The sequence below is a fragment of the Pleurodeles waltl genome, chromosome 7, assembly GCF_031143425.1.
Source record: "Pleurodeles waltl isolate 20211129_DDA chromosome 7, aPleWal1.hap1.20221129, whole genome shotgun sequence".
Taxonomy (NCBI): Eukaryota; Metazoa; Chordata; class Amphibia; order Caudata; family Salamandridae; genus Pleurodeles; species Pleurodeles waltl.
The window spans coordinates 14,423,337-14,450,113 of NC_090446.1; the positions used below are offsets into that span (position 1 = coordinate 14,423,337).

Below are 26,777 nucleotides of genomic sequence, written 5' to 3' on the forward strand. Positions count from 1 at the left end.
ATGTCTGTGTCTGGTTTGGAAATCGAACGAGTCACTGCCGCTACAGTGGCAACTGCCACTGCCGACTTTGAGGCTTCATCAGCCAAGGTATTCCCAGCAACATGTATTCCAACGCGCTGGTGCCCAAGTGTATGCACAACATGGACTTTGGGTAGCATCTCTTTCAGGTCTGCTACCTTTCCCCACAGTAGACTGTGTTTTATGGGGTTGCCTTTCGAATATCTGAACCCATTCAAGCGCCAGTTATGCAGGTATTCATTAAAGGACTGGACGCAATAATACGAATCACAAAGAATCAGCATGAACTGTGTCGGATCTCTATATTCTAGTGCCATTAGTAGAGCTTTTAGCTCAGCCAATTGTGCTGGTCAATCTCCTAAAGTCTGTTTATAGGTCTGTTGTGGACAGAATTTCTCCCCCTCCATATAGCTACTCACAACCGCACATGCAGCAGAATGTTGATGTTTCGTTCCAATTGCTGGTTGCGCAGAGCCATCGGTGTACATGGCTACCTGATATCGTGTCAGCGGGAACTAGATATTCAACTTCATATTGTAAAAATTCCTGAGTTTGTAACTTTGGGTCAAAAATGTAGTCTACATCAGTGGCTGTTAAAGACATAGCCCATTGTATCCATCGTGGGTGGAGTGCTTTTGCGTTCGGGATGCTAGCTTTTGTAACAGCCTGAAGGGCTGGAATAGGAGAAACGACTATAATGTGTTTCCCCTGGGCAAGCGGTCTCTCTTTAATAACAGCCATCTGTACAGCAGTGAGAATTTTCTCTGTGGGTGCAAATCGTTGTTCAGCAGCGGAATACAAGTGTGACTTGTATGCAAACGGGACTGTCTCACCTTCATTAAATGTGACATAAGTAACCCCAATGGCCCTAGCTATCACCCTGATGACCAAATGTGTCTTATTGTCCCGTGTGTGTAGATGTTTCGCTGCTAGCATATCTGCTTGTAACTCCCGAAGAGTATGTGTATGTTCAATTGTCCAGAATTTGCTTGAAAAATCAGGACGTATTAATTCATATAAAGGTTTTATGCGTGTAGCATAATCAGGAATGTATGTTCTGCCAAAATGTAGAAAGCCCAATAATGATTGGAGTTTCTTAATCATATTTGGTGGTTGCAACTGTGCACACTTTTCTAAAAATTGTGGCGCTAGGCTCTTTCCTTCATTCGACAGCTCATATCCCAGGAACAGGACGCTGAGGAAGGCAATTGTTGATTTTTTAAAATTAAATTTGTAGCCAATTTTGGCAAACCCTACAACAATGCGGGCTGCCCGTCTTAAATGTTGTAGCAACTCATCGTCCGTGAGATATTTATCATCCACATATGACAACGCTTCAGGGTCTAACTCGTGTAAAATAGCAGTCATACGAGCTGCAAACAGTCCTGGGCTGTTCTTATACCCTTGAGGCGAACAAAATAATTTTTCCTGGGAGCCTAGTGCGCGAAAGCTTGTTAAATCTCTGTTTTCATGTGCTATATTCTGGCAGAAGAATCCATTTGAGATATCCAAAGTCGTTTTATACTTTTACTGCGCAATGTTGCTCATTAGTGCAGTGCTAGGTGAATTTTGTTTAGCACATGTACGTGTATGTCCGTTCAAATGTCTGTACTCTAAGACTATTCTATTAGAATGGTCCGGTTTACCTACAGGGAATAAGGGATTATTCATCGGTGAGACACAGGGTTCGATCACCCCCTGGTATTCTAATTGTGTAAGTATTTCTCTCACCGGTGCCCTTGCTTCATGTTTCATGGTATACTGCGGTTGTGGCTGAGGTTCACCTTTAATGGGAATTACATGGTATGGAGAATCCCTGTCCCACCCTACGTGATTTCTATATAACGCAGGTGACTGTGCGAGAGCCCATTCTATAGAATAGGACTCAGCGAGTTCCTCTGGAACAAGTGACGAGAAGGAAGGTTTAATAACCTCCTCCCCGGCTGGGCATGTGTGGACAAAATCAGGCGGCCAATCTTGTTCGGCCAACAAAATGTCATATATTTTAACCACACGATCCCAAAAGATCGCGTGTATGGTGCATTCAATGTCTCGTTCCAATTGTAGAGTCACTCTATACACTCTATCGGGTTCAGAGAGACGCATGTCTGCTGTTTCTACTTGTATGAAGTCATCAGTTGTTTTCACCTCCAGATGCTCTAGAAGATTCCGGCTAATTATTGTGACCTCTGCCGCGCTGTCTAGGAGTGCTAGAGCCCAGTTCTTGTTCTTCAAGAGAACCCTCTTCCTGAGTAGCATGTCTAACTGAGACTGCTGCCACTTTTTTTCTTTTTAAACTGTTGTTTTTGTTGTACCGATTTCTCCTCTTTCTTGACAGAAACCTCCGAAGAGCGTTGTGATTCCTGTCTCGGTTTCACGTACTCTGTTCTCCGCTCTGATCACCCACCTCTCTCATTTCTCTTTTCCGATGAGTCCTGAAAGGAACAAGATTGGCGTGTATCAGTATATTGATATCTATCAGGCGTTTTTATATTCTCTCTATTTCTGAGATTATACCTATTCTGCGGGGTCTCCGTACGTGGAGATTCTCCCCTTTCTTTTTTAGGTGTTTGTTGTTTTTTCTCCCAGCACGTCTTATTACCCTCAGGTTGCTGTTTTGTATTGTCTTTATAAATTTTTCCCGGAAATTGAGTTTTTTTTGGTCTAGCCCCCATGCTATCTCGACCGATACTGGAATATGTTTCTGCTATTATTTTAGGCAGTTCCCGCTCCTGATCTTGTTGCCGAACGTCACGAAGACGCATGCGCACTGCAAGTGCAACTGCTCCCCCTTTAAGATTGCTTAGGATTATTGAAGAAACCGTGGCAAAATTGCCCATCAGTTGCATTCCTAAATCTAAGGCCGGGGCAGCCCTTTATTCATCTTGAATTAGTTTCAGCACTTCCGGTAAGTTGGCTAGTGTTGGTGTACTGTGTGCCGTTGTATAGAGCGCGGCAAATACCGTGCCCCATGTATTACAATGTTCCACTGTGGGAACCATCCCAAAGGGTAAGCACATAGTTAATATTCTATGTTTGTCCTGAGGTCCCGTATGGGGAAATGCCGCCTCCAGCGTATTCATTTTTTGTGCCAACCAAAACGGAGTCTCCTCTCGTTTTGCTGGGACCTTACCCATAATAGAGTGTACAGTCACTGGATTTATACCTGGTGTTATTTCATGTGGTTGTGCTGGAGCTGCACGCGCTGGGTTTGTATTTAGTGTCTGCATCACAAATTGTACTAATCGTCTATATATTGCTGTTAATTCAGTATATAAGCGTCGAACCTCAGCTACCGCCATGTTCACAACTGCAGGATGAGGTGTATATGTGGCCAATAAAGGCCAGGTAGGACCTTCATTACTTAGTGGACCTAACCTTACTGGTAAAATTGTATGGGGTAGGGCGCCATCAAGCCAATTATTATGTTCTTGATAAGATAAAGGTATCTCTAAGTATGCGTACGCCCTGTACTGCCCAGGCGCATTTGCAACTGTATATGTATGGAATGTATTCGTATTCCCAAAAACTGCTGGAAATGTGACCCAAGAACAGAACAGCTCTGTTCTATAAGCTGCGTGAGCGTCCACCACAAATGTGACTGGACCTCCCTGTGCTGTAGGTCCATGTGCTAATAAATGTGTCGTAAGTGGTTGTCTCATATTAAGAGCTATTTGTATAGCCTGGGGATTTGCCATTATAAAAGCACTGAGCGTTCAGAGAAGGCACACCAAAACAGGGTCCTTTTTCTTTTTAAGGTTCAAGCTTGAATAACCACCTGCTGTAAAATAGGGTTACCTATACGGCGGTGGTGGAAATCCTCAGTACCACGGACGTCTCCATATACGGGACTGAGGGGTCATTATATTATATGAGACCAAGATATACCAGTGGACCCAAAAATGAGAGCCTGACCAAACGTTGGCCGCGCCATGTCGCCTAGGCTCTCATTATCCTAATGAGACTACTGGATTTTGGGCGGCAAGATCGTTCGCAGTGTGGGGGACTAAGTCCGACCCACGGTGAAGGAACCTTGTCACCCTAAATCCGGGTTTTGTTCCGGCTAACTAGCAGTGCCTCATCTCTCCCAAAGGGAAGAGACAATTGGGCAGCCGAGCGCATGACATCTTTAGTACTTCCCAGGGAAGTCGTGGTCACTCCCGTCATAACCGGTTCTCTCATACACTGTATGGTCTCATATAGAAATGACAAAGGCAGTTTAAGTTTTAAAGATTGGTTTAATAAAACAACTGCATTTTAGATAGCAAAGCGTGAGCTGCAATAACCAGAACTACACAACACAGTAGGATTGAAATAGTAACGATGAGAGTGAAGCACAAGAATAAGGCTATCATAGTGCAACTAGACTACGTTCTCTCTAAGTTATATTCTGAGCACAGCATGTGAAGCTCGAAGCCTGCCTTTCAGGTTCCCCCGGGAGGACATCAACCCTCATACCTGAGCAAAGGCCTGTAATCTGCATCAGCATCTGCAACGGGGCAGTCAGCATCTAGTTGTAGGTTCCTGGTCAGAATCTCCCCCTGGCGTGTATTAGGACTAGAAAGTGTTTTTATAACTAACACGCAGATGTTCTAAAAAAATGTCCCTATGTAAGGATGTGTATTTTCTATGAATACTAGAGGCTAAACTTCTACCACGTTTACCGGCAATGTACCAGACTGTAGCCTTGACTGAAGCACAGGGCGATCAAGAATGCATTGTTTGAGAACACAGTGCTGAACTAAACTAAACAGTGTGATAGGAGGAAATAAAAACAAGACCGTAAAACTGGTTATTGTAAAATAACAGTGCGAGGCTGAATAAAATGTATCTAGGGCAAAGTGCACATTGGCCTAGTATGTTAAACTAACGTGCATGAAGCTATATTAAAAATGGCTACACTACAATCTGTTCCATTTAATCAAGGAATAAGGTTACTTTTTACAAATCCATACAGCCCACAATATCATTAACCTAAGACCCAGAAGACATTCTTGCACAACTGCATTAGGTCTTACAAATCTTTTTCCTTGCATTACGCCTAGGTCTTAGCAAGCATATTGCGTTTTGTGAAAGAAACATCTCGTGATGGGAAGTTCAAGCTGCATTGATAGGAGATAAATTGCTTTGAAACTGGAAAATGTGCATTAATCTCGGATTATGTTCTGTTAAACATCTTCTACCAAGGAATTGAAAGCAGAAACATTTCTTTTTTGACAACTATCAGCACATACATGCTTCAGTGAAGGCACCCTTATGTCACTTTTAATGTGATATGTGATGTTACCAGTCGTACCTGATGAACCAATAGTAAAGATGGTTACAATTATACTCATTAGCAAGCGTAGTCTCATAATACATTATTTATGATCGAAAGACTGAAGTACAACTTTCAACAAATATGCTCTATCATTCAATGCTGCTCTTGAGTTTTATGTTGACTGCTAGCAAACTGGAGAAAGAAAGAGCTGTACTTTGAAGATTCAGTGAGTTCATTGATTATATCATTGGTGATGTGCCTTCTCCGGTGGGGTTATAAATTATATAATTTATTAAATCTGTGTGCATGTGTCTCGGAGCATGGGCGGGTATGCATTTATATACGTAATGAATACTACAACTGCATGGACTGGCAAGACATGTATCCCAGAGATTAAAGATCTGATTCTTAAATAACCTTCATTTACTCATACAGGTAGTTTGGGCATACTTCTATGAAAGTTTGTATATTGGAAAAAACATAAAAGTGCACTGAAGCTGTAAGAGAGTGGATTATTAATGGGGATGGATGTATGTCCACTACAAGGAATGAGATCACAAACTTGTCAGGTAAACACAGTTTCAATATTTCAAACCCGGGCTCATCCCCCTGTTTGCTGTGGCACAGAGTAGACAATCCTAATGCGTAAATTGTTTAACAGTAACCAAGGAGTTAAAAAGTCAAAACACAACAATATAAAAAGCACACAAACACTTTATAAGAATAGAGAAAATGACACCCCAATGACAAAAATCTAATGAGGGGAAACAGAGATGTGAATGTTTAAAGTTTTAAGGCAAAAGCACTAAGAAGAAGTCAAGCACTAATTAGTAGCCACTGCTCATGGTTCACAGGGACTGAGGTGCTATGTCAGGCTGATGGCAATAGAGCACTTGTTGGATACACCAAGGAGGCCACCCAGTGAAATATTTTGCCTTCTGACCTAGTCTCTGAAATGGAAGTCATTATCATCCTGCGGGCAAGGTTCAAGGCTGTATCCAAGTAAATTCTCTCCAAGCCAGATAACTTTTGGATGAGGTCCTGCAGAAGCTGGTTTAATCAGGAAAAGCTCAGAACAGGGCACATTTGCCCTGTCAAGATTTCTATCTTTGGACTTAGTTTTTTTCATTTAGATCAAAATCCACCACGAGGCAGACCTGAAGATGTACCCAACAAAGTCCTTTGAAAATCAGACACCTTTGCCGTGAAGTCCTGCTGATGCTCCGGATGTCTTGAAAATCAAAAAAAGTCCCAACATTTCAGGGTTCCACAGCTCCCAGGATCTCTGGGACAGCCCTTAGGGGCCAGGGCTCACTCTGGTACAGATTCCCAGCAGGGTCCAGTCCATCTCTCATTGCTACTGGTCAGCTGGGTGCCTCTAAAAAGAGAGCTCTTGAAGCTTATTGTGCCCCACAGCCTCACAGGCCAACCGATTGACCCTTGGAGTTCACTTCTTAGTCTCCTTGGTACAAGTTGGACCGGTCTAGCACTTCCAGTCTCTATATAGACCTTAAGCAGCAAGTCACGTCTTCTTCTCTTCATCACCAGGTCAAGAAAGCGTTCTGATGAGCTGTGGGTGAGATGCTATGTTTGTAGGATTTTTTTGCCTGTGCATGGGGTGACTTCTGGACACTCCCTAATCTGGTTTGCTTTGCTGTAAACTATCCCACAGTGCACTTTTCCAAGTAAAATCCAAGATTGTACAGGCATTTTCCCCCTGGAGGAGGCTGAGGTGCCAGCCATGGGTGTGAATGGGAAATGAGTAGTCGCCTCCCTTCAGTTACACCAAACTGGTTCTAGGACCCGTGCCCCCTTCCACTTGGCTGGTGCCAAGCTGACTACAGTGAGCCCAGGAAACAAAGGCTTCTTTTCCCCAGATCCTCCTTTACACTTAACTATGAATGGGCATGTCTCACCGTAGTGCTTTTCATGTAATGAAGTACCTGGACCTTCTCCAACTTCCCTGCCTGAATGGTGTATGTCACATACCTCACATCCGGGTCTTCCTGCCAAAATACTTAAGCCATTGTTTCCTGTCTGGGAACAGTTTTTAAACCTCAATAAGGTGAAGCACAACAGACTAGCTGCTGACACACTAAATCTAATTAACCTACTAAAGGTTCTGGCAGTCAAAAACCTATCTTTTCATAACTATTTATTAAATATCTGATTTCATCACTGAATTTGATATCTAACAAACAGGTCAAACCAAACAAAATCAAACACAACAGAGTTATGATTTTATTCTCAACTTTTTTGTCTCATTGGACAGCTACAGCTCCTAAAGGTGAAAATAACGTTTGCAGTTTAGGACACATCAGGAACATGGCAACACATTTTGGATATACCACTTTTAAATATTAGACACCCTACCTTGAGGGCTACGAGGCTTACTTGAGGGATCTAAAAGAAGACATATATACATACATGTTTAAAAGCTGCAGGAGTCAGGCTACACATGCAGCCCTAAAGCCATGTTGTCTTTGTCAGCCGAGTGGATGGCACAACATGTGCTAAAGTCTGTAGGCGAACTTTAACTTCTCTATTTCATTGGTGCATTACCAGCACTATCAATCCACAACAAATGGGGACGACTATGAAAAAAGAAGTATTTTCTCACCCAGGCAAAGATGTAAATCTCCACCGATTCTTTTTTTGTCCATAGGGCTGTTTGTGTAATCAGGTTTTCTCAGTGTCCGTGCACACATGTGGATACTTGTATTTATCTCCTTAATTATGTCAGTCACATTTTGGCTTAGTACCCAAGGATGGTATAGAGAAGAAAGGTTATGATTGTACATGTAAATATGCAACTTTGAGGTACTAATACATGATGGATTTTAACTGCTACATTTTAAGTACTAGCTGTGATTATTTTTTCAGTTTTCATTGTTTACATTTTCATCTTTTAAAATTCATTATGTATATTGTATATTTGTTAACATTCTTGGTGATGAATAGCTAAACGTTGTACACATGTATATGATGGTTTCTCTGTTCAATGTGTGCTCCACAAGTTGTATTCACAAATATATAGTTTTAGAAAAAACTAAATGATATTTTCCTGTTTACTTCAATGTGCTGTTTTGCTTCGCTAATGACCGAGCTGAAACACTCATGCACTGACAACTGTCTGGAATGTGCTTCTTACTGTAAAGAAGACATTTATTGATTCACTTCGCAAGGTTCGTAAAGGAGATTAGCATGCTGAACATACACGTTTAAAATGGTCACAGCAATGAAATGAAAACATGTACAAATTATTCTCCACTGCAATATACATAGTATATGCAAAGCAGATAACAAGAATTAAAAAGTATGCCAAGAGGCACAGCACATCTGCATCATCTCCCTACTATCTGCTTTGCATTATGATATACATATATCACAATGCAAAGCAGATAAAAAGAATTAAAAAGTATGCCTTGAGGCACAAGCACATCTGCATCATCTCACTCCTATCAGTATCAGATCGCCAGATTCCAGAATCGATCGAGGAGAGAGAGAGAGAGATCAATTATCCTCATGGGAAGGATGACACACCCCAGCATCCTGGGCATGTCTGAGATCTGAATCACTCTCGGTCCCTGGTCCATCTGGTCTTGGCCTCTTATACTTTGAACAAATAAGAGAGGAAAATTCTAGAACCTCCCTCTCTCTGCAGAAGTTTATTATTAAAAAAATGCTGGTTACTTAAGGCCAGCTTTGAAGAGAACACGCCAGGACTTGGCTACAATCCCAAGGTCCCCCTTCAAAACAAGTCTGTTCCCTTCAGTCTTAGTACATTTTTATCATCCTAAACCCTTGGTGAGAAAAGAACACGAAAACAGAATAAAAACATGACAACGTTGAAAACTACTTGCAGCTTCTAACGTGGCAGTGGCTAATGCTAAAATAAAGTTAATAGGCAAAATGAAGCCGGTGGTCACTAATGTGACCGTGTGAGGCTAGGCTAAGTGCAAAGTGTCGTCAGTGGTCAAAACACAAATATCATTGCATGTGCACAAACCAAAGTTTGCAAGAATTGTAGTGTGTTTTATAACATAAGAAAACAAAGTATGCAAATTGTAGATCAAGGTAAAAAGTCTGTGTTTTGTTCTGAGAAATAAGGTCCCAAAACACACATTTTGATACTCACGGACACCATTACTCACACATGCCTTAAGTCACAGGTTCACTTTTCTGGAGGGATCGGGAAATGTTGACTGTGAGATAATTGAAAGTACAAGACTTAATGCAAGTCATGCCTCCTCTGTCAATAAGTAATAAAGGAAACATTGACTCTTTATCAAACTGCCTTAAACCTCCAATCCTCTCCTTGCGGGTCCAGGTACAGCCTTCAGCTTGCTAAGAGAACATGAAGGCAGCACGCTAGAGAAGATGGAAGCCAAGATAAGAGAAGAGAATGTATTGCTTTAAATGTAAAGATCAAAGATGAAAGCCTGTTACCTTTTCATGCGGTTGTCAAAAGCACCCAAGGGAAGACGTATTTTAAAAAATAAAGTCATAACTTTTCAAATTAGAGGAACTCTTTACATGGCTTATAGAGTGGCTTTCGGGCATTGTGTGCACATTTAGAACAGTACACTTATAAAGAAAAGGCATGTTGATCAATTGCTGTTTCTATAGACATAAAAACATTCACTCAGTTAAAAGACTGAAATCTTACCTGTAGCAAAGGCAGAAGTACATGTGCAATATGTTGGTTTGACCAGGTGATATACTCACTTAAATTGAATAATATGTATATTCTCATATTTTTGATTGCATGATAGTTTCCATATGTTTGTTTATAGTATTTCTTACTAAGAGTGGAAGGCACTAATGTTTACACCCAGCTTAGCAGTGGTAATAGTTATTTCAGCAATTAGTTTGTGCTGAGGACTTCACCGGTCAGAATAATATTAATGTTGAAAAGAATGCACTGATTGGAGAGTATATTTTGTATTAATCGTCGCCTGCTGCACATTATAAATACCAACTAAGATCCGAGCGAAACCCTGGGCTGGGCTCTTGTTTGGCTCTTCCTGTTAATTTGTTGGCTCATCCACCTCTCCTAACCCTTTGTGTCACCCTTGAGTCCTGCAACGTAATGTAGTGCAATGCAAAGGCTTATTTGTGATTAACAAAGCCACGGAAGGCTGGATTTGCATGGCCATGCATGGCTTTGTAAAGAAATGGAACGCAATGCAGCAGCTTGCACTGCCTTGTGTCACATTTCCCCCTTGGTAGGTGCTCCATGGGTGGAGCATTGGTGCTCCTGTGCATCCACCCAAGAATTTCACACAATTCCAGATTTGCTGAGGTTTGTAAAGCTGGAATTGTGTGAAATTAGTATGCCAAACATATAGACGTTTATTTCTCCTCATTACTTCCTCTTTCTCTGTGTGGCACATTCTGCAGCACACATACAAAGAGGAAGATGCTGCTTAGGCTTTTTTGTGCAGGAAGGTATGCTTTGCCTCAAAGAAACAATTCAGCCCATAAAGCTGGCACCCTTTCCGAATGGCGCAAGATTGCCTTTGTTGGTTGCAGGCAGCAGCAAGTGTGCCAGCACTGGGAAAAAGCTGAGGAGTGCCGTAGTTTTGTATATATGGTGTTCATTTTCTCTCTCCCACTCATGGCACGCAGTGCAGCAATTGGCCTTGCTGCACTGTGTTTTGTTAATTTGTATTAAATCTGCCTCTTATTATTTACTTATCACTATTGGCATGGTTGATGAATCCTACAGCCATATGGCCTGATTCAGAAAGGTCTTTACAAGAATGTGTCTCAGTATTTCTCTAGTCTATCTTCACAAACTTTAAGTCTAAGTTGCATAGCTATGGGCCTAATGTAACTACAGCTACATCTGTCTTATTTATGATGTGCATAGTTCTCTGCTGAGAGTGCATAAATCTCACACATAATATTAAGATTTTGGTCTGACAAGAGGGGTTGCAAGGAAGAGTGGTTAGAAAATGAGAAATATTTACTACATAGGGGTAGGAAGAATAGAAAATTAAGGATGGATACTTGGTGGGGGAATACCAATGCAAAAACAACAAAAGGGTATGCCAGTTTCAATTCACTAAGGTTACACCCACAACTATTTCAGTAGTACTATACCCGGACATGCTCAAATGTACTACAGCCACGCCTTGGACTGAGGCACACACCACACATGGCTACTCACATATACTGGAAGGGAATCACATGGAAATCAGTGGCAGCAGACAAAAGGTAATACAATTGTATACAATACACAAACTCAGACAAACCAAACAATTAAAAATAGTAAAACCAAATCCAAAGTAAAAATGTTTTTAAAATGGCTAGTTAATTGTATACATTTCAGACACTTATAAAAAACATATTATAAAAATGTAAAGATATCAGGTGTGTTCTCTAACAAAATTACAAATATGTACATTGTTAATAAATGTTATAAAACACAACATCTAAAATCTAATACTAGACGACACACAATTGAAGATGCATCATAGCTTCACATGTACACACACACACATGCACACAATGGCATATAAGACAACGGTAGTTGATGTCTGACTCCACAACGCCTTGCAGCAGAAGAGGAACAGAGCAGAGCTCAGACTGTGGGATCTATTTATGTGTCCCCCGGTTGTCAATATTTTCCACAAGTGAAAACCTAGTATGAGGGAATGAGTATGTTGACTTGTAAATTGGGCCTATTGACCCGATTAAGTGGGTGAGGCTTTTCCATCCATAAAGGAAATACCCCTTAAAGAAGGTGGATAGCGCAGTAGGCATCAAAGATATACATATAGTGAATGATATTTCGGCCCCATTTTTTGTTAGTATCTGTTATGGATTAGGAGTGAGTGGGGCAAGTGGATTCTCCTACCGCTCTAGAGTGAAAGATTAAATGATGGTGATTCCTAAACTCAATGTAGCAGGACTAATTGATTTCCTAAGCATCAGGTTTCCTAATAGATATAAATCACTTGAAATAAGGAATAGATAAACAGAAATGAATCAAAAAAATATTTGATATTTGTTGATGCATATTTGATATCCAGTGCCTATAGTTCCATGTCTAATGTGAAATCAGCAGTCCATGAGAACAGTAAACACTGTACCAAGATGCCAAGGCAATATTGGCATTTTATTGGGGTGTCAAGTACCAGTTGGCTATATGAAAAATGATTAAAGGGAGACATGAACAAACCCCAACTTAGGGCACACCAGTCCATCTTCTCTAAAGGTATTACCTTAGGACTGGAGGCAATCAGCGGGAAAGCTGTGTCCGGAACAGGTGTAGCATTGTGTGCACACTGAATATGTACCACAGCCTTCCACAGTGTCAAAGACAAAGTCAATAAACACTACAAGAGGTCTCCTGCGGCTTTTTATATGTTGATGTGCTGGCTTTGGGCTTCAGACCCTTTGACAAAGACTGCAGGTCTTTTTTTTACTTATTATGATAGCCTTTATATTGTTACTTAACATAAAACAAAAGTCAGAAATTCACTGAGAAAAACATAACATATTACTTTACATTCAAAAAAACCTCAACAATTCACCAGTTATACTCAACTGAAGAAACTATTTCTTGGACCCTTGCCATACACTGCTTATACACTGCTTTTGACCTCGCGTAGTACAACATTCATGACATAATTGAAAACATAAATGATGAAACCTGAAATGAGATCATTTATGACACTATGCATGGTGAGGGTGAGAGTTACAGCTACTTCAGTTAACAATAACTGGTGTTTTTTTTAGTTTAAAACATTACATTTTCACTGACATTTTCACCTAACTATAATATCACTTTAACCTTAGTTTTTTTCAATATATATAAATATAAGTGATATATAAAAAAACAAAGGTTCAAATATCGGTATAGTTAAGGGAGAATGTCATTTTGAGAGTTCAAAACTACTGAAATTCACCAATTGTAGTTAATGCTGGTAAGTATAAACAATGCCCTAAGGTTACTATAACTTATGCCCCCGCCATGCAGCCAGGCCTTGCATCCAACCCCCTCGTAGGTAGCCAACCCTACGCTGCTCATGCCAAGGGCTGTAAGCAGAGGGGTGTTGGCCATAGAACCTGGCCACCCCCAGACAGGCAACAAACTCTGCGCTGCGCGCAGTCTTGGCGCCAGGTCCTGTGGCCAACCATCCAAAGGCTGCAAACCACACCCTGGGCATGACCTTTGACCGTCCGCAGCAGGGGGGTGCAAAAAGGACCTGGTCTGTGGTGAGGTCCTACGTCCAAACCCCTGCATCTACAGCCAACCCCACGATGAGCACGGTCTTTGGCCGTGCACAGCAGGTGGTTGGTCATAGACCAATACATTTCAACAATGTATTCACTTTCTGAAAGGGTCTTTCTTAAAAAAACTATGATTTGATGGGATCTTATAATCTCGTATATTTAAATCTTGTCCTGATATCCTACACATCCTTGAAACCTGAAATCATCTTACTGTCCCTATTTCCCAACCCATCATTGAAAATGAAATACCCCTCACTAGCCTCATACCCCAACTACCCATACCAAACTTTAAAACATAAACTATGTTGGAAATATAAGGCATTGTAACTTACCTCATTATTAATTCCATCACTACAGTCATAAATACATTGTTATGGATGAGTTGCAGCAGTACCTCGTAGTAATCAATGCTTCACAATCGTGCACGATCGTGCACTGACCTCATCAGAGGTCGCCTCCCATTGTGATCAGAAGAGAAATGCAAAGCATTTCTCTTACGATCAGGGGGTGAGGGCAGACAGAGGCATGAAAGGAAAGGAAAGGAAAGGAAAGGCCTTTCCCTCCAAGTCTCTTTGAGCATTTCTGCAGCCCAATCATGAAGCGATCGGGCTGCAGAAATGCCCACTAGACACCAGGGAGTTTTTTTTTTTTTGTATTTACTTATAAGGGGAGTGACCCCTTGAGCAAAGGTCGCTCGAAAGATTGTAATTAGGCCGATCTGCCCCCAGGGAGGGCAGAAACCTCTAGACACCAGGGATTCTTTTTCATTTTTTTTTTTTTATTGTTTATACGTGGGGAACGACCCCTAGGATGGATTGCTCCCTTGGGGGGGGAAATTGTTTTTAGGCCGCTTATGCCCCCCTTGGGGGAAGATCAGCCTAATTTAATTAGACCCCTCAAGGGGAGCAGAAACCACTAGGCACAAGGGATTTTTTTAAATGTTTTTTTACAGATGCGAAACAACCCCAAGTTACGTCAGCGCCTTGAGACACTCATGGGTGAGTATTGCACTCTACAAACTCCCTGATTGCTAGATTGATTGAGGCCAATCTGCCTCCAAGGGGGACAAAAACCACTAGACACCAGGGATATATTTTTGTGCCAATTTCAGGCAAGGAGAGAGACCCCTTAAGCAAGGGTCGCTCACCTGGGGGGCACATTTATTTTAGGCCATTTCCACCCACTTTGGTGGCAGATCAGTATATTTTAAGTAGGCCGATCTGCCTCAAGGGGGGTAGAAACCACTAGGTACCAGAGATTTTTTATTTATTTTCATTTTTACAGATGGGGAGCGACCCCTTAGGCAAGGGTCGATTCCCCTGTGGGGCACATTTCTTTTAGTGATTGATGTGTGTGTTTTGTTGGGGGGGCAGCCCCTTGGACAAGGGTCCCCCCCCCATGGGGGCACATTACTGTTGTCTGTTTCTGTCTCCAAGGGGGCAGAAAGCCCATCAGAGACCAGAGAACATTTTTTTTCAAAAAAAGAGAGTGGGGTATGGCCATACCCCCACCCAAAATAAATGGGAACAAACTTGTTCTGCCCACCGGTAGGCAGATGGGGCAATTACCCTCGATCCACTGCCCGGGGGGGCAGAAAACCTACAAGATGCCAGGGAATTAAAAAAAAAAAAGTGGGGTGGTGGCTACCAACCAGTATGGGCATGGTTATACCCCCACCCAAAATGAAGGGGATTACAGTCCTTCAGCACTCCTCCCGCACACTAAAAAATCTTATCCCATGGCAAGCAAGAGGACATTTGATTATTTTGGGTTCTGGTTTTACATTTGGGCCATGAGAGCTTGTCAAACTCTCCAAATTGTTCCACTTGGAATGGTGAGGGCTGCACTTTTTGGACTTTGGGGCTCTGCCACGTAGAAAAATCTATGAGACCTAGACACATCTGAAAACTAAAAATCTGGGTGAGTCCAGATGGTGTGCTTCGGATGCACCTGCACCTTTTTCTTACCCACAGTGCCCTCCAAACCTCCAACTTTGCTTGAAATCACTCATTTTTCCAACATTTTTGTGATGGAACATTCTGGAATCTGCTAGAATCCACAAAATTCCTACCACCCAGCATTGTTGCATCTATACCGATAAAAATTCTGTCCCACATGTCAGCCTAAAAACATTTTTTTTCAAACTGCCTTTATGGACCCCCTCGTTTTGACATGTTTTTGGCTCTTCCCTGTCACAAGCATTTGGCCCACTGACACAAGTGAGGTATCATTTTCCCGGGAGACTCAGGGGACCGTTGGGTGGTAGGAAACTTGCCAAATTTTGAGGTATGCAAAGGATTCACGGTAAACAGAACCTGGTGAGAGCGCCACAAGTTACCCCATCTTGGGTTCCCTTAGGTGTCTAGTTTTAAAAAATGCATAGGTTTGGTAGGTTTTCCTAGGTGCCAGCTGAGCTAGAGCCCAAAATACACAGCTAGGCACTTTCCCAAAAACACGCCAGTTGTCAATGTAAAAATGTGATGTGTCCATTTTGCGTTTTGGGGCTATTCCTGTCATAGGCACTAGGCCTACCCACACAAGTGAGGTACCATTTTTATCGAGAGACTTGAGGGAATGCTGGGTGGAAGGAAATTTGTGGCTCCTCTCAGATTCCAAAACTTTCTATCGCCGAATGTCAGGAAAAAGTGTTTTTTTGTCACATTTTGAGGTTTGCAAAGGATTCTGGGAACCTGCTGAGAGTCCCACAAGGTACCCCATTCTGAATTCCCCTAGGTGTCTAGGTTTAAATAATGTATAGGTTTGCTAGGTTTTCTAAGGTGCGAGCTGAGCTAGAAGCCAAAATCCACAGATAAACACTTTGCAAAAAACAGGTCAGTTTTTTTTGGGAAACTGTATTTGTCCTGTTGTGTTTTGGGGCATTCCCTGTCACTGGCACTAGGCCTACCTACACAAGTGAGGTACCATTGTTATCGGGAGACTTGGAGGAATTCTGGGTGGAAGGAAATTTGTGGCTCCTCTCAGATTTCAGAACTTTCTATTACCCAAATGTGAGGAAAAAGTGTTTTGTTTGCCACATTTTGAGGTTTACAAAGGATTCTGGGTAACAGAACCTGGTAAGAGCCCCACAGGTCACCCCATCCTGGATTCCCCTAGGTATATAGTTTTAAAAAATGCACAGGTTTGGTAGGTTTCCGTAGGTGCCGGCTGGGCTAGAGGCCAAAATGCACAACTAGGTACTTTCCAAACAACACGTCGGATTTGAATGGTAAAAATGTGATGTGTCCATGTTCATTTACTGTATCAGGAATTAGGCCTACCCACGCAAGTGAGGTACCATTTTTATCGGGAGACTTGGGGGAACACAGAATAGCAGAACAAGTGTTATTGCCCCTTGTGTTTCTCTACATGTTTTCCTTCCAAATGTAAGGCAGTGTGTAAAAACGACGTCTATTTGAGAAATGCCCTGTAATTCACATACTAGTATGGGGGCCCAGAATTCAGAGATGTGCAAATAACCACTGCTTCTCAACACCTTATCTTGTGCCCATTTTGGAAATACAAAGGTTTTCTTGATACCTATTTTTCACTCTTTATATTTCAGCAAATGAATTGCTGTATACCCGGTATACAATTGAAACCCATTGCAAGGTGCAGCTCTTTTATTGGCTCTGGGTACCTAAGGTTCTTGATAAACCTACAAGCCCTATATATCCCTGCAACCAGAAGAGTCCATTAGACGTAATGTAATATTGCTTTTGAAAATCTGACATCGCAGGAAAAAGTTACAGAGTAAAATGTGGAGAGACATTGCTGTTTTTTTACCTCAATTTCAATATTTGTTTTCAGCTGTTATTTTCCATAGGAAAACTTTGTAGGATCGACACAAATAACCCCTTGCGGAATTCAGAATTTCATCTACTTTTACGAAATGTTTAGCTGTCTGGGGTCCAGCATTGTTTTCACACCCATTTCTGTCACTAACTGGAAGGAGGCTGAAAGCGAGAAAAATTGTAAAAAGGGGATATGTCCCAGTAAGATGCCAAAATTGTGTTCAAAAACGTGGATTTCTAATTCAAGTCTGCCTGTTGCTGAAAGCTGGGAAGATGGTGATTGTAGCACTGCAAACTCTTTTCTGATGCCATTTTCAGGGAAAAAAACACAAATCTTCTTCTGCAGCCCTTTTTCGCACTTAAAAAAACAAAACAAAAATTAGCTGTATTTTGGCTAATTTCTTGGTCTCCTCCAGGGAAACCTACAAATTCTGGGTACCTCTAGAATCCCTAGGATGTTGGAAAAGAAGGATGCAAATTTGGCGCGGGTAGCTTATGTGGACAAAGATTATGAGGGTCTAAGCACAAACTGCTGCAAATAGCCAAAAAAAGGCCCGCCACCTGAGGGGGAAAAGGCCTGGCAGCAAAGGGGTTAAAGCACCAGGGACTGGCATCTGTGGTGTGTCACTTACGCCAAAACTTGGCTGGAGTAGATTTGAGCCTGTTTGAGATATAGTTGCAACTGCTTAGATGTGGGTGTAACTTTTGTAGACAACAATTTATCATTTTGTAGGCTTTTTTCTGTATTCACTTTATTTGCCTGTTCCTCCCTGAGCCTCTCTTGATTTTTTGTTTGCTCCTTTCACTTCGTAGTACATATTCCACATCCAAATCACTCTACTTTACTGTTCCAAAGTTTATACCTAACACATAGAACTATGCGGGCCTTATTCACAAAAATACAACAGAACTATGAGCAGAGATTTACATCTCCACTTGAGTGTACTTTTTCAGCAATTTCTGTTCCCAAAAATCTCCAGAAGTACACCAGGGAAGCTATATTGGGTACAGGTTTCAAGGTGTACTTCTGGTATATGGCTGAAATTTGTCTCGGTTTGCTTGTGTTGCAGTTTAGAGAGGACTTGGCTTGGCAGTTCAGGCTGGACTGTTCCTATTAGAGCAGGACCAAGGTTGATTTGCATACGCCTGGGTCATATCTGAGGAGGCATTCTGGGTAAAAAAACAATGTGTTGGAATGCTGCCCTGAGAAATTGCCAATGGTTATACTAGTTAGTAGCATTACTCCTATCATCCTTTGTGTGTTTGTTGTAGTTTGATGTCTTGGGGCATCACCCACAGGGTCTTCTTCCCCTGTTTGGAACATTGGCAATGAAGTCCCAGTGCAGATAGACATTTTTTTCACTTTCTCCATGAAACATCATTTTTCCTATGGGAGAAGTCCATTCTGTACACCCCAACAATTTATTCTATACTATTCTATTCTATTCTATTCTATTCTATTCAGGAGTTTTGATATACCGCATATCGGGCCTCCCAGTGCTAGAGACCAACACACCTGCTGGTTAGCTATATGTTCTTAAGATAGTGACATGGGCTAGGATTAGAAGAGATGCAACTTCAGGAGTTTTCTGAAGATTGTTTCTGATTTCTCCAGATATGTGAAGGAGAGTCCCCTGCATCTCACTCCGTTGACCCTGGGTATAGTCAACAGTTTTAAATTCTCAGAACAAAAATACCTGTTAGGGAATTTTAGTGGTGATGAGTTAATGGATAAGAATTGGGCCTCTGAAATGTATAGCTTGATGAGCCATGCATAATGCTATAAAACAATTACTTTCTGCACCGAAAGCCAATGCAGGGCAGCCAAGGCCGGGGCAGTTTGAATGGTATTTTGGAAGTTTATGAAGAGTTTGTGCTGTGGCATTCTGAACAACCTGCAGTATTTTTATGACATATTTCGGACTACCTAGGAAAAGAGAGTTTCCATAGTTGAGCAGAGAGTTGATGAGTTCCTGTGCGACTACTCTCGATGACGAAAGTGCGAGCCACTGTATGACTCTTCTGAGAGCTCTCACCATGCCAAAGCAAGTCCCTGCCAGTTTCTAAGCCTGTTGTTCCATCGTCAACGTATAATCTATCCAGAAGCCTAAGCTTTTCACTGCATGCGATCTTTGTGGAAACTCTCCAAGATAATCGTTCAAGCTGTTTTTTCCACCAGGAGTGGTTGTTGCCAATTAGCAGTATCTCTCTTTGTTCACCACTGAGTTCTAGATAGCTTTCAGACATCCAGTCTGTGACCTGTTTTAGACATAAGTTTAATTGTGGGGATGCCTGTCCTGTTTCTGAGAGCTAAAATCAAATGCCTGTCATTAGCATAAATGTGAGATCGTGGTCATGCACTATCTATGCCAAGGTGAGGACATATAAGTTAAAAAGTGTGGGGCTTAGGGAGTAGCACTGAGGAATGCTACAATTTATAGGGTAAGGGGTTGAGAAGATCATTTCTTTGCAAACATAGAAGCTCCTATTTTCCAAGAAGGCTGACAGCCAGCTCAAAGCAAACCCTGGTATACCAGCTTTCTCCATCCTTTGCATGAGGATAGAATGTGAAACGGTATCAAATGCTGCACTGAGATCCAACATTTTCATGGCTGCCGAGCCTCCCTGGTCAAGAATCGACATCAGTTTCTCTGTCACTTCAAGCAGGGTGGTTTTGGTGCTACTGCCTGGTCTAAAGCTTGTTTGAGTAGGGTGTAAGGCTGCATGTGTTTCTAAAAAATCTTGAAAGATGCTTATTAACATGTTTCTCAAGCACTTTGCTTGCTAAGGGGAGTAGAGTGATGGGTCTATAATTTTCTGCCAAGAGTAGATTGGCCAAAGGTTTCTTCAATGAAGGTTTAACTATAGCATGTTTCCATGAAGAAGGGACATAACAGGCTCCCTCAAGTAGTAACAGACTGAAAACAGCAAATACAAGACCATTGTACCATCCCTTTAACTAGGCTACACAATTTTAGCTTTAGCTTTACATCCATAGGTCTGACTGAAAAATGTGTGTAGGGTATAACTACTTGTGTCACACAGACTGTTACCATTCTACCACCTTCTGGAGTAAGGGCCTCATTACGAGGCTGACGGGCCGACTGTGGGCCCACCAGCCCCATGGTGAGAAGACCACCATGGACATGTAGGTCTTCTTACCGGGCCTATTATGACTTTCCCACTGGGTTGACAGTCACGAATCAAGGTTCCCACCCGTCATCCCAGTGGGAAAGGTGCAGCAGCATTGGTCCCGGCTCATAATATTTTCAAGGATGCTGGGCAGGCAGACCCCTTTCTATGGGCTGTGCAGGGGTCACTCCTTAACCCTCTGCACTTGTTCTCTGCCAGCCTTTCTCATGGTGGGGAAACTGCCATGGAAAGCTGGAAGAGAACAAGGTTATAATCAGCACAGCGGTGCTGAGTTCAGCGTCAACGTGGCTGACTACAACCAAGACCGTCGTCAGATCTTTGGTCCTGGCGGGAGGGTGGTCTGTAGGCATGTCCACTTGCCTATCTTCTAATGTGGGAGTCAGAACACCACAGCTGCGGCAGTTCGACCGCCACTGCGGTCCTGGCGGTCCTAGGACTGCCAGCCTCATAATGAAGCCATAAGTCATGACTGAGTGACAGGCTACTCTTCATTAGTCAAGCACATAAAGGGAGTAACTTGGTTACATTGAATGAAAAGGATGTCTCCGGTCCAGGACACCAGCAGTAAGCAGAAGTATTACCAAGAGAGATTCCTTAGTTAAAACTGGCTATCCCAGGATACTGAGAAAGTCTGGACAGATACAAACATTCCAAAATTAATAACTTTGTCAATGTTTCTTTCTGAAGGTCACTTCAAGTCAATTTTGAAAGTAGCGATGTGAGAGAATGTGCACTGTAATACGGTAATTTAAATTCTTGTTCTAATGAATTGTTAAATATTTATTACATGGTTGCAAACTGAGGATGGTATACGTTTGTGTACAAGTAGGCTGCACAGTATCAGAAATTAGTCACAATAAAATTAAATACAGTTACATATAGCATTAAAGAATTTGCTAGTTTACACCAGGGCTTTTGTCAAATCGTAAGTGAATCCTTCATGACAACTCCAATTTGTGCATAGGGGCTCATTGGGTAGAGCCCAGAGACGGGCACTGACAGAAATTATCAGACCCCAGGGTCTAACAAAGTGTTTATATGTGACTGTGTATTCTCACTGTGTGTGCAAGTCTCTGGGCACCTGGTGAATTGACAAGGTGTGTACCTTATAGTATCTTCTTGTGACACACACAGGGTGGAGGAGCAAATTTTATGTGTTGATTTTGAGTTTTGAGAGAGTGTACACTACTGTTCAGGTAGGAAAATGAAGCCAACAAAGAAACCAGTACTGAATAGTGTTACAAAGTCTGTAAAAGAAGTACTTGAAGAAACAGACATGCAGCAAGGGAAGAAGCACTAGTGATGTGCGTCTCTGCAAAAGCTACGTTGCTCCCAGTGCTACTCACTCACTATCCTTTTTAATTTGAAAGGCACTTCCACATAACGTGCTCAAACAAAATGCATGCAACGTCTGAGCTCAATCTGACCACTGAAACATTTGCAGGACTTTACCACAACATCCTTTCAATGTGAACCTGGGAAAATAAACCTATGAGTGCCCCACAATCAATCTGAGCTTGTGAGGCAAGAAAGAAACTGCTGGGCACGTTATCCCAGGTAGGATGATCTGGGAACTGACAGAACTGAATAAAACTACAAACAAAATTATTTTTAGTGATCTGTAATGAAACAACAAAAAAGGGCAAAGACTATTAAGGAATTCTGTAATGTCCATGCTGTTCAACATTGGGTATACAAGTACTGAAGGCACACCAGAGGTTCTTGACCACTACTGTTACTTGTACTAAAGTGAAAAGGATATCTGCCACATTTATGACAAAGTAGGTGTTCACCGGACTGTACATCAGTGCCTTAGTTTGAGGTGGGTGTGATAGAAGATTCATAAACGAATTCATAAATGATTCACATTCAGACTGTACATTCATTTCACAAGGATATCTTGATAATGTGGCCTGGACGTATGAGGGCACAGGTCGATTCAAAACTTGACTTATGTGTGCTTGCATGGGTCGGGAGCTGGATTGGCAGATAGTGCAGATAAAAAGTCCATGCATATCTATCTGCAAGGCAATGTTCTTTAACACACCCCATGAAAGAATGATCTTCCACATCTCTTCAGATTTGTCCTGCAGAACATCTCACTTCCCCGGTGGAATCAATTTGTCTGAAACTCTACGTTTAGGCATTCAGATTGCTCTGTGCTAGCTTGGGTCTCTTGGTGTGCCCTAGTCAACCTCAGTAGCGCAGTTGTACCGGTCTATCTCATTTGTGTCTATATTGCTCTCCAAGCAGCCGCATTCCTCAAGTGGGCTTTTGTAGTGGAAAACTGCAAGAAAAATAAGATTGATGGGTGGAATGCCTGAATTAATCACAGCCACAGAAAACAAGGTTGGGCTGCATTCTCATTCACTCTGCATCACTCTATTATAAACAGTCAGTACCAAAAAGGCAAATCAGTAGAAACTGTCCAGTCGCAACTGCCCAGTCATGTCCCCAGAGAAGAGAGCACAAGCAACCCCATATCACTTTAGCCTTGTCAGACCTCTTGAGAGAGGTGAAGCTTGACACGTATGGTGGAGTAAGCTGCAGAATCCTTGTCTGGACATACCTCTCACACCTAGGGCATTTCAGTGCGAAAAATCTAAAAGATGGAAAAGAGAATGCTTAAATTAACCTCAGCAAAAGCTGTTAACTCTGGACCTCATTCTAATCAATTGCTTTTTTTCACCACTGGGCAAACATAGACATTGAACAACCATATCTAAATCAAACTTGATCCTTCTCCAATAGAAACAATCCAGTCTGAACTGCCAGATCACATCCTTGCTAAACAGGAACACAAGCAACCTGAGACTGGCTTCAGCATTGAGGAGCCTCATCAGTAAACTGCAGCTTGAATCATATCACAGAGTGAACTATGGGACCAGGAAAACAGCCATACACATGTGCAAGGTGAGCAAATGGTACTGACGGCAACAAAGGTGTGCAGTGTTCTTGGATTGCTAAAGTGCTACCTGCGCCCTCAGTAGCTGGCTTCACACACCTGGGGAAATGAGGTAAGGAGCGGAATTGTTGAGCCAAATAAAATGGTCTGACAGAAAATCTTCAGCTATCTGGAATGTATTCAAAACTAATCAAAAGTGACCTTATCAAGAATGCTGTCCAAGATTATGAAATAAATGCAACAAAAAATATAAACCATGAAAAATGAGTTTTAAAGGGGCTTCAACATTTTAAGACATTAATCCAAATTTAAATAATACCAATGACACACATAAAGTCTGTATGTATTTATGCATATTTTTGACAACCTTCATTACCTTTTGTTTCTTGAATAGCTAGCCACTGGTCCTCAGATTAAAATTTACAATATTGCTGACCTGTATTTTGGCTGAGCCTAGCTATTTAGTGCCATTGCTGAGTGAGGGAAGTGGCTGTTATTCACAAAAGCTGAAGCCTCAAGTGGGCCAGGATGCACCTCCATTCCTCAACAATTGTAATAAATGGCAAACTACACTCTGTCAATCTGCCTTCATGATTTATGTATTACTGTTTTTCATGTGTATTTGTTTTCAAAAGGTGTTTAACCAGAACAGAGAAACAAGGCATTACATTTGTTGTGTTAAGTAAAATCACATTGAAGAGACCCTGTGTAAAATGTTTTTACTATGCCAGTCAGTTAAAGTCAGTCAGAACATCTTTAGTTAGATAATCAAATATCCATAAAAGGAAAATCACATTAAAAGCCTTTAAAACATCTAAAATACGAGATAAAACACAAGTTATCACACACAAAATAAACGCCAACATAAGACAAATAGTCACTACATTTTTTAAATAGTCATCTTACTCATAAAGGATAGTACAATGAGCCCAAACAGTGGCTCTGAGATAAGAGCCTACATGTAGGCTTGTTTCAGCAACAGGCAATTGTAACAAGAAACTGAAAGCTGCTCTGAGATACCTAATATTGTGTTTTTTGATGAGCGGAAATAAAAAGATGTTTGCATATCTCTGCGAAAATTTACAAAAAAGTGCAAAGTGCTGCATGATCTCATCTGAGGTCCAATCACAAGGGCAGGGGGACGCATCAGGGTTCATGTGGAAGCCCAGCGGAGATCATAAAAAGTACTTTAGTGTGCAGGCCCTAAACCGAAACAGCAAACTCTGTTCCTAGCGCCCCCTAGCTGTAAGTAAACAGTTAGTAGACGGGCTTGCTGCAACCATATTGAGATAAGTTGCCGTAGTTGACTTCCCCCATATTCATTAGATCTCTCATAGTTCTGAAAATTAAATGGTTTGCTTCACAAATGTTTTGTTTACATTTGAATTATTTTTGAGGGTCTGTGAAGATATGTTGTAAACCAATCTTTCGAAAGAGAGACTCCACACCGGCTAACCATGGGAATTGGTGACCCCCATCATACTCAAGACAATCCCTGATGATATCCCTTGTTAAAGTGGCCTCTGCATTTCTCCATACTGCTAACCACATTCCTGCAGGGCGTGCTCTAATGTGGCCTTTTACATAGGGTAAGCCCAGTTCTTCGTGGCAGATCACATGAGAAGATGATATAGAGACCTACAGCACCTTGCTACAAAACCTGTTTTCTGCAATCTGAATAGCATTGCAATTAGTGTTACCCATATCCCAGCTCCATACGTGGTGATAGGAGTACATTGAGTTCTATAAAGATGCAGCAAAGGGCTATGGTGCCCCCCTCCAGGTGGCTGGGGTAGGGTACATAGTGAGCGCATTGCCCGAGACACCTTACACTTACTCTGAGTGATATGAGGCGTCCAAGACCCTGGGGCACCAAAAGTGAGCCCTAAGTCGGAGAAAGTGCTGGTGCATCTTAAACTGTTAGTGCCTACAAAATTATGCAGCAAGATTATCTAAATTATGTGGCAAAATGTTGAAATTATGCAACACGTTCCCTGGGAACACTATTTCTTATCCAAAAGCTGTGCGCAGTTGAGGATGGCCTCCCATGGAGGGCTGTGTGCTGAGAACTGCTGCACATGGTACATAATAATAAAAAATATTAAAACAAAATTTACAGGAGCAAGTGTAGCTAGGATTAGAATCGTTCATAACACCCCAAAGTATGTTTTAAAATGCCTGAGAAATTGACTGCAAAAACACAGTTAAAGGAAATCATGTGTAAGAATTAAAATAGAAAAAACACTGAAATTGGCAACCAATGGTTAGGACTGCAATGCATAACTTCCACAACTGCCATGCAAACCGTAAGTTGCAAACCGTAAGTTGCATCCCAGATCCTGTGGTTATGACCTCACAATATTAATGATGATACATGAAAGCACAGAGAAGCACAATGTAATTTATTTAATAAATTCAACAATTACTGTTTGTCTCTTTCTTTGTTCAGAAACTGATGGAAATTGATTATAAATGGCAAGAGAACCGAACAAGGGTGACTGAATTCATTTTCTTTGGCTTCGCAAGTCTTATACAATATCATAGATTTTTGTTTGTCATGATTTTACTAGTTTACATAAGTACTCTGCTTACAAACCTGGCCATTGTGTCAGTAATATATGTGGATCCGCACCTACAGTCACCCATGTATTTCTTCTTGATGAACTTGTCGCTGCTCGACATCTCTTTCACCTCAGTCACTTCACCAAAATTGCTATCCATCTTTGTGGGGCAACGCAGACATATCTCCTACAATGGTTGCATGTCCCAGTTGTATTTTGCTACATCACTCACAAGCACTGAAGTTTACCTACTCACAGCCATGGCTTACGACCGCTATGTTGCAATCTGCAACCCGCTGAGATACTCATCGATAATGAACAAGAAGGTCTGTGTCCTGCTAGCGGCTATTTCTTGGTCAGTTGGTTTTATGGACACTTTACCACCAGTAGTCTCAGTATGCAGGCTCTCATTTTGTAATTCTAATATAATTGATCATTTCTTTTGTGATCTTAAAGCCCTTGTAAAGCTATTGTGTGGAGACATATGGATAGTGGAAATTGTCATCTATGTAGAAACTATGATCCTAGGAGTTATCCCTTTTCTTCTAACTCTGATGTCATACACATGTATCATCTCCACCATCACGAAGATCCGCTCTTCTGACGGAAGATGGAGAACATTCTCCACCTGCGCATCCCACCTCGCTGTTGTTGTTATATTTTACGGGACCGTCAATTGCACCTATTTGCAACCTACCACATCTAATCCACAATACCAAGACAAGTTATTTTCTCTGCTATATACCACTTTTATTCCATTGTCCAACCCTTTAATTTACACCTTGAGGAACAAGGAGGTGAAGAAAGCCCTAAAAACGTTGGCACATAAAAAGTTGTGTTGA

General features: G+C 41.7%; 1 protein-coding gene across 1 annotated transcript; it reads left to right on the top strand.

Moving 5' to 3' along the window:
- On the top strand, nt 1-26,777 carry LOC138246724 (olfactory receptor 1E16-like). The gene is made up of 3 exons (XM_069201493.1): nt 1-87; nt 23,221-23,382; nt 25,824-26,777. The coding sequence occupies exons 1-3, from the start codon at nt 1-3 to the stop codon at nt 26,775-26,777; spliced, it is 1,203 nt and encodes a 400-aa protein (XP_069057594.1).